This window comes from Mus musculus, assembly GCF_000001635.26.
Source record: "Mus musculus strain C57BL/6J chromosome 4 unlocalized genomic contig, GRCm38.p6 C57BL/6J MMCHR4UN_CTG4".
In the NCBI taxonomy this organism is placed as follows: domain Eukaryota; kingdom Metazoa; phylum Chordata; class Mammalia; order Rodentia; family Muridae; genus Mus; species Mus musculus.
Window position 1 is genome coordinate 59,001 of NT_187053.1, and position 9,083 is coordinate 68,083.

Consider the following 9,083-nt stretch of genomic DNA (forward strand, 5'->3'; position numbering starts at 1 on the left):
TGTGAATCTTGAACTTTCAAAGACCTGTCCTGAGAGACTTGGTCCTTGGCTTCAAGAAACTAGAAGAGAGGGTTGAGGGGATGATTAGGGATGCGAGCACTTGCTGTGAAATCACAAGAACCCGGGTTTGAACCCCCAAACACCCATGTAAAAGCCAAGCCTGGCTGCATGTTCCTGTAACCCTAGGATTGCACAGTGGCAATGGGTGGACCCTAGCAGGTTACCTGGCTTATCCAGCTGTGTTTCAAAGGAGGGAAGTGGAGCTATAGGGGAAGACACCTGATGTCCTCCTCTGGCCTTGTCATGTCCCCCACAAGTGTGAATATAGAATCCACATGCACACAATACACATACACACAAATGAACACACACGAGTGCACACACACACACACACACACACACACATGCACACACGTATACACACACATGCACACAAACATAAACACATACACACATGCACACAAACACGCATACATACACATATACACACGCACACATACACAAACATGCACATACACACATGCACACCTACACTCATAAACACAGACACAGACACAAACATGCACACATGCACACATACACTCATAAACACACACACACAGACACAAACATGCACATACACACATGCACACATACACTCATAAACACAGACACAGACACAAACATGCACATACACACATGCACACATACACTCATAAACACACACACACACACACACACACACGCACACACACACACACATACAACCAGGAACTGAGGAATTCGGGCTGAGGCTGGATCACTTTTTTATTCAGTTAGGTATAAATCATAGGTGCAAGGACAAGGGGAGGGCGCCATGGAGAGCAGGTTCAGGTCTTGGGACCTGAGTGACCTCCTAGAGGGGACAGTCCTGCTGTCTCCTTCCTCATTCCCTGGGAGACACTCTTTCTTCTGACTCTCTAGGTCTACCCCAGGGAAGGCAGCTCCGCCAGGTAAGAAAGGGATGGCCGTGCAGATGTAATGGTTGAAGCAGGGCAAGGGTGTGGACGGAGGCCAGCATGAGGTGGCTGCTTTGGGCTCCTGAGTCTGTTTTCTAGCTCCCTCTTTGCCTGTGAGTTGGACCGTGAACCACCCAGCTTGAAGTTCGTGGGGGATCTCCTGGGCTCCAGGCGGGCTACTGGGCTATCCTCTTGAGGGCTGTGTCTGTTCAGTTCTGGCAGGGCAGAAAAGAAGTGTGAGAGGCAGGTGGAGGGAGGCTCCTCTTTGTTCCCCTTCCATCCCTTCAGCAGCCTCACCTCTTGCAGCCCTTGGAGCCCTTTCCTTTCTTTCCAGACTTAGAGGTTCCCCGGTTCTTCCTGCAGCCGGGGCTTTGTTTCCCTGGGGCTGGAGGCTGGTCCAGGCGGCGCATCAGGTTCTGCACCCAGCCTTCCTCAGGGTTTGCACATAGCTCAGGCTTAGAGTGCTTCCGGGGTAAGAACCTGAGGGTTGGAGGGCAGCAAGCTTTCTTAGTCTGGCCCATCACACCTCCCCAACCCAACCACCAGCCTGTACCCACCCGATCAGCGCACTCACAGGATTGCCGGGATGGGACAGCCTAAACTTGGTTCTTGCTTCCTATAGCCTCGGACAATACTGTAGGGAATTTTCTTCTGGCTGTACTTAAGGCAGCAGTCCTGTCCCCCTCCATCACTGCCTGCAAGGTAGGTGCACAGACCCAGCTGCGGCTTATAAGGTGTCTCTATGGCCCCCTTCCCCAGCCAAAGCCTCTCCCTCCTTGGTACCTTGGGTCCAGGGGATGCAGAGAGCCAGGACCAGGCTAAGGAGGCTCAGAGTCATCATCTGAGCCATGATTGTGGTTGAGTTGAGGATGAGACCAGAGCTGTAGGTGAGATGGACAGCTGCAAGTTGGGGTCTGTGTGTGTGGGCTGCGACTGGCTTGCTGCCTATTTATGCAGTCTGAGACTTTCGCTTCCCTCGCTCCCCCTCCTTTTCCTGTGAGTTGGATCAGATGGCATTAGTGTGAGCATGCGGTCAGCTCCTAGCTGTTCAGCTCCTCATCTCTCCCTGGTCCTTCCAGCCACTGTCCCCAAAGCATGATTGCTTCCTCCCTGCCCTTCAGGCCCCACACATCTCCTCTCCTTTCGGCAAGTAATAATCTAGCTAATGACTAGGAGTTCTTTATAGATCCCTGACAATAGGCCTTATTTTAGACATATGATATACAAATGCATCCTCTCAGTCTATAGGCTTCCTGATAGTAGCGCACAAAATTTAAAAGTTTTGTGAAACCCAACTCCCCCTCTTCCTCTACTAGCTGTGATGTTACTACCACGACATCACACTGAACCGATCATTAACAGATCCAAGCCCATGAAACTTTCCTCTGCTTTTTAAAACAATGTGTATTTTTGTGTGGCTGTAAGTGGAAGTGGTAGGTGAGGGTGCAGGGAACTGAACTCAGGTCCTCTGCAAGAGCAACACCCTTCCATAAGTGCTGAGCCATCTTTCTGCCCCTCCCTTATGTTTTATTTATTATTATTTCTTTTAGCTTTTGGGATTATAATATAATTACACAACTGTCCCCTTTCCATCCCTCCCTAGGGATTCTAATAGATATTGTACTGAATCTGAGGACCACTTACATCGTTATCACTGTCTTTGTAAAATTAGAATTCAATCCAAGAATAAGGGATAGCTTTTTATTCATTTAGGCCTCCTTTAATTAGAATGTTTTGTATTTTTCACAGTATAAGTCTTATACCTACTGGATTAAATTTGTCTGTAAGTATTCTGTTTGGTGCTGTTATAAATATAATTGTGTTCTTTATTTCCTTTTGGAATTTTGTTGTTGTTGTTATTGTTGTTACTTTTTTGAGACACAATGTCACATGTAGCCTTGGCTGTTCTGGGATTCATAGACCAGGTTGACCTTGAACTCACAGAGATCTACCTGCCTCTGCCTCTGAGTGCTGGAATTATTAATTGCTAATAGTTCTCTCTCTCTCTCTCTCTCTCTCTCTCTCTCTCTCTCTCTCTCTCTCTCTCCCTCCCTCCCTCCCTCCCTCCCTCCCTCCCTCTCTCCACTATAGCTTGCACTGTTGGGTTGAAGTGAGCATCTTGTATGTTCCTGATCTGAAGAAAGCTCAGTCTTTCCTTATTGACGGACAAGGTAGGATTCTCATAGTCAGTCCTTTATTATGTTGGGATGTTTCTTGCCATTTTCAGTTAATGGGCTATTATTTTCTCCTCCTGAAAGGGCACTGGATTCATTTTTTTTTATATGATGTGGTAAGATCGTATGGGTTTCCCCTTCATGTTAATGTGGCCTTGTTTTAACCTGAGAGCAGACCCCACTTGGTCGTAGTATATAATACTTCACTGTGCTGCTGAGTTTGTTTTTTTAAAAATATTTTGTGGAGGACTTTTGTGTTTTCATGTATAAGGGATGGGGGTTGGTCTGCTGTTTTCCTGTAGGCTCGTTTTCCAGCCTCAGGATCAGGTAACGCTGACCTCAGACACTGTGTTAGGGAATGCCAGCTCTTCAGACTTTTGGAAACTTTGAGAACAATGGATGTTAAAACTGTTGTGATGTTGAAGAGAATTCACACTGAAGCCATTGGACCTGGTATTTTCTTAGTTTGGGTATTTGGCAATTGTTACTCCTTATTCCGTGTTCTCACGTGGTGTGAATCCACTCGGAGGTGCGTTTCTTCTCTAGCTGATTTTGGTAGATTTTGTGATTTTGGAATTTATCCATTTCACCTAGGTTGGAACAGAGTCATACATAGCACACTCTTTTTGTTTGTTTGTTTTTTGCTTTGTTGTTTGTTTTTTGTTTTGAGACAGGGTTTCTCTGTGTAGCCCTGGCTATCCTAGAACTTGCTCTGTAGAGCAGGCTGGCTTTGAACTCAGAGATCCACCTCCCCCTGCCTCCCCAGTCTGGGATTAAAAGCAAGCACCACCACACCCGGTTTATTGGATCTTTTTTATTTATGTCAAATTATACTGATGTCCCTACTTTCACTTTTGACTTCAATGACTTGATCTTTTAAATTAAAAAAGTGTGGATGTTCTTTCCTACATGTATACATATATATATATATATATATATATATATATATATATATATATATATCTTCTGTGCACGTGTGTACAGTGCACTTGGGGGCATCTGATCCCTCAGAACTGGAGTTACAGATGGTTGTAGGTTTCGATAATTGAAGGCTGGATCCTCTGGAAGAGAAGCCAGTGCTTTTAACCACTAAGCTGTCTCCCTTGACATTTGAGATATATATATATATATATATATATATATATATATATATATATATCAGTATATCAATATATCAATAATATTCAAAGCCAGCCTAGTCCAGGGCATCCAGGGTGACATTCAGTGACCCTTTATCATATATATATATATATATATATATATATATATATATATATATATATTCACAAGATCCATCAACCTCTGCCTTCTAATGATTTTTATTTTTATTATCTTTTGATTCTTTATTTATTTCTGCTTTCATCTGTATCATTTCCTTCCGTGTACTGATTTTTTTTTTGTTTGCTCCTCTTCTTTTGTCCTCTTAAGAACCTTACAGTCTGTCCTGACAGCTGAGACAGACCTGAGTCCCATCCTCACACCTGGGTGCTTGTCTTACCTGGCATCTCCTTGCAGAATTTGGGCTCAGCCTCTTTCTGTAGTGCAGACTGACCTTGAACTCGGATGGTCCTGCCTCTGCCTCCTAAATAGTGCATCAAGGCTGTGAGGTGTTGCTTCTGCCTGTCCTCCGCAGTTCCATACACTGCTTTCTAAACCTCCTCTTCTCAAGGATTTACAGTTCCCAGATTTCCTTGGCTTTTCTGCCCAGAGTTCCCTTCAGACACCTGAAGGTTGTTAAGTAACAATAACATAAATTCTGGTAATGTGCTGGATGTCTGGGCTTTCTCAGTAATGTTTCTCCTCTCAGTGTTTGTTTGTTATTTTTCTGTTGAGTGAGCTATATTTTGAGTATTTGTAGCTTCTTGATGACTACTGGAAACTCAGACCATTTAGTGTGGGATCTTTGGACATCAATTCTTATGCTTCTCAGAGGCTGATAACACTGTTAGCTTCAAGCTTAGATGTGACCATCCTCTGCCTCCTGAGGGCTGAGTTTAAAGGAGTATGCCACTATGCCTGGCTGACAGCCCTTGTTGAGGACAATGCCATCATCTACTTGTGACTTTCCCAAAGAGATTTTTCTAAGTGTGTTGTCTTTGCTGTACAGGGTGGTATTTGGGGCTCCTTTTGTGGGGGAAACGGGTACTGTTGGGATGGTTCACAGGGAAGAAGAACTGGTCACAAGGGCTGAGAGAATAGCCACGCCCCTGGAACTGAGGTTTCTAGCAGACTGAGACACTATGCAGGGCATGGAGCATCCTTGCTAGCAAGAAGGTGGTTTTCCTGGAAAATGGCTGGGGAAAAATAAGAGATAATATGTCCTGAATCAGAGGACATATACCTTTAATCCCAGTGCTCGGGTGGCAGAGGCAATTGGATCTCTGTGAGTTTGAGGCCGGCCTGGTCTACAAATTGAGTTATTATGACAGCCAGTGAGACATTGTCTCAAATAAAACAAGACAGATGTCTTAGATTTTTTCTTTTTTCTTTTTTTTTTTTTAAACCTAGATCTTGGCACTAGAAAAATTTAAATTCCCATCTATTTGTTTCCTCTGTGGAGGTGACACAGAAGGTAGTGAGTAGCTCTGGTTGTTATCCTTCCTTCCTTCCTTCCTTCTTTTTCTTTCTTTCTTTCTTTCTTTCTTTCTTTCTTTCTTTCTTTCTTTCTCTCTCTCTCTCTCTCTCTCTCTCTCTCTCTCTCTCTCTCTTTCTTTCTCTCTTTCTCTCTCTCTCCCTCCCTCCCTCCCTCCCTCCCTCCCTCCCTTCCGTCCTTTCTTCCTTCCTTCCTTCCTTCCTTCCTTCCTTCCTTCCTTCCTTCCTTCTCTCTTTCTCTTCCTTTTGAAACAGAGTCTCATGTAGGTTGGCCTGGTCTGTTACTCATTATGTAGATCAAGCAGGCTGGCTTCAAACTCAGAGATCCGTCTTTGCTTCCTGAGTGCTAGGACTAAAGGTGTGTAAGCCACATTGGAGCTGTGTTTTATTTTTTGTGTGTATGGATCTGTGTCACGTGGGTGTTCTGGAGCTGGAGTCAGTTCTAGGCAGCCGTAAGTCACCCCGAGCGGGGGCAGGGAAGTAAACCCCGGTCCTCTAGGAGAGCTCTCAGTCTCCTCTCTGGTGGTTGATTTTAGTTGTCAACCTGAGTGGGTCTGGAATTAGGAGATAAACCTCTGGTCACACCTGTGAGGGGTATCTAGAATAAGGTCAGCCTCTGAGAATACCTAGGAAGGTTTTTGTTTTCTTTTAAAATTAACTAGTCTCTCTCTCTCTCTCTGTGTGTGTGTGTGTGTGTGTGTGTGTGAGAGAGAGAGAGAGAGAGAGAGAGAGAGAGAGAGAGAGAGAGAGAGAGAGAGAGATACAGAGAGAGTATGCATGCATCTGAGCTTGCATGTGCCATAGCTCTCAATTATGAAGGTCGGAGGACAACTCTGGGGTGACAGTTCTTGCCTTCCATCTCACTGAGGCAAAGGTTTCTGTCTTTACCTCCGTTTTTACTATGGGAATGCCAGGTCTACAGATGCATGCAACTGCACCTGCCTTTTTCTCATGGGTTCTGGGCTTGACCTCAGGCTATCAGGCTTTCAAGATAAATGTTTTCACTCATCAAGCCATTTCTCCAGCCCTGGGATTTTCCTGGCTACAGTGGGTAGACATCACAGAGCCAGGACTACCCACTTGAAGTGGGTAGGCACATCATAGACACAGGACTACCCACTTGAAGTGGGTAGTTCCTTCCAGTAACTGTTCAGCTATAAGAAGGTCAGAGGGACAACATACTTTTACATTGTGCCTGCTTGCCTTGAGTCTTTCTGGTGAGTTTATCTACTTACTCTGTTGCTGCCACTGCCTTTCCTTGTTGATGTCAGAACCCTGATTCTTCTGGCTTCCAACCTTAAGACCAGTGGCTTTCAGGGACTCCGCTAGGCCATCAGTGCCAGACTGACATGCTAAGGTATTCAGCCTTGTGGACAGCAGCTGCCAGGCTCTTAGCTTCTCCAGTGTAAAGACCATCATTGTTGAGTAGCCCGGGTGCTACTGTATAAGCCAGTCTAATAAATATCCTTTTGAATATGTATCTGTTCTATCTGCTTGGCTCCCCTAGAGAACCCTAAAGCAGTAACTTGTCTCTGAGTTTTCTAAAAAAGGAAGATAGCAGGGCTTAGAGCTAGGTATGTAGATGACAGCCATCCTGAATTCGACTCTTTCCCAAACAGGCTGCACTAAGAATCCCCTGGAAAGCTTGTTAAAAATAAACGCATCTGCCATTATCCCAGATCAACTTAAATAGACTCTCAGAACAGAGCCAAGTAATCTGTATTTTTACCCAGGTTGTCCAGGTAATTCCAAGCATTTGACGGGTGATGCTGAAAGAGCCACCTGGGCTGCTTCTGTTCCCATCCCACACTCCAGATGGGCAAAAATCTCGTGGGAAGGAACCAAGGTGACCAGAGGAAATGATGTCCCAGTTGCCTCTCTGGAGGAAGGTTACTTTCCAGCCTAGCACAGGAAAGAAAGGTGGGGGAGGGGGATGAAGAGTGAAAAGGGGCCGTGTGGATTTGACTTCTAAAATATCTAGGCGCTTCTCTCTCACCTAAGATCCTGCCTTGTCTTTATCTGTGGCTTCCCCTCAGGTCCCATCACTGCCCACATTCCTGGATCCTGAAAACTCTTCCTAGCACAGACCAGGAACCTCTCCTGTCGGACGTGAGCCTGTAGAGATAGAACAGCCTCAAAGAGATGTTGCATCCTGGGGTTTCGGGGTCAAGTGGTCTTCCTGCTTGCTTCTGAGCTTAGAGTTCAAATGAAGGCTCTGTGGGTAACTGAAGGTTTGATGGGGCTGGAAACCTTGGTGGGAAAAAGCTAGGGAAGGAAACATCTGTCTTGAAAACAAAGGAGATTAATGGGACCTGCCCCTACCTGGTCTGTGACTAGAGACACTGAGGTAGCCTGGGAAGAAGCAAGGCTGGCAGGAAGTTAGATGAGGAAGGAATTGTTACTGTTCTCAGGACTCCAGAGACCCACGCCCACCTGGTCTTCTGCCTTTAGCTGCTGGCCTCATCCTAGCCCACTATCCCACCTGAACCCTAACACAAACACGGAGGTCTAGGGGTTTACATCCTAGAACCGCTTTGGGTCCCTGAGCCAGACTGCATGTAAACAGTGCAGAAAGGGCACAGAGACCAATGGGTGTCAGGCTGAGATTCGAGTGTCTGCTTAAGTATTCCAGTCCTTAATGTGAAAGTCTTGACTCCTCAGGAAACCTGGTTACTGTTTGACAGGCCCATGGAGGCTCAGAAGCAGAGGGTTTCTACGCTCGTACCTGGGTGTAAGGAGTGGGGCAGAGAGCGTGACTGATGCTAACGCTAACAACGAGACAGACCAAGTCCCTAGAGCGAGTGAGAGAGGAGCCGTGTGCATTGCTACCTCTCTCAGCCTCACTTCCAGCAGGTCCACTACCTGTCTGGGGCGGGTACCTGGGGCCATTCTGGGGTAGACGTCTTAGGTGTTGCAAGAGTCTGGAAATCCCCGTATTGGAATAGCCACATTCGCTTCAGCTCTGTGCCCGCCTGCTCCTGTCTCCTCGGGGCCTCCAGGGCAGCAGATGCTCCCTCTGAGTTTGGCAGACAAGAGCCAAGGGGAGGGTATGGTGGGAATTTCAGCTCAAAGGTTGAGCTAATCCTGGAAGAGGCTTTGGGGTATGCCAGGACCCATGGGTCTGCATATTCCACCAGGGTCAAAAGGCCTGGGTGTTTTGGTGCTCCTGGGTTCCCGGCCGAGCACTGAGTGAGCCATCCCAGGAATAAGGTACCTCATGGACAAAAGCCGATGGTGGCTGTGCCAGCGAGAGCCACTGAGTCCCTGAAGCTGTGAAAGTCGTACGCCCAGCATAGAGGTGTATGTTACCCAGTGTGCAACTGTTCAGGTTGGGTTTGGA

The 9,083-nt window shown here is 46.4% G+C and overlaps 1 protein-coding gene across 1 annotated transcript; it reads right to left on the bottom strand.

Moving 5' to 3' along the window:
- Positions 1-768: 768 nt before the first annotated feature.
- Ccl21c (chemokine (C-C motif) ligand 21C (leucine)) lies at positions 769-1,899 on the bottom strand. The gene is made up of 4 exons (NM_023052.2): positions 1,761-1,899; positions 1,552-1,672; positions 1,275-1,457; positions 769-1,192 (listed from the first exon to the last, which is right to left on the bottom strand). Exons 1-4 carry the CDS (start codon positions 1,825-1,827, stop codon positions 1,162-1,164), a joined length of 402 nt encoding a protein of 133 aa, NP_075539.1. The 5' UTR covers positions 1,828-1,899; the 3' UTR covers positions 769-1,161.
- Between the last annotated feature and the right edge of the window lie 7,184 nt (positions 1,900-9,083).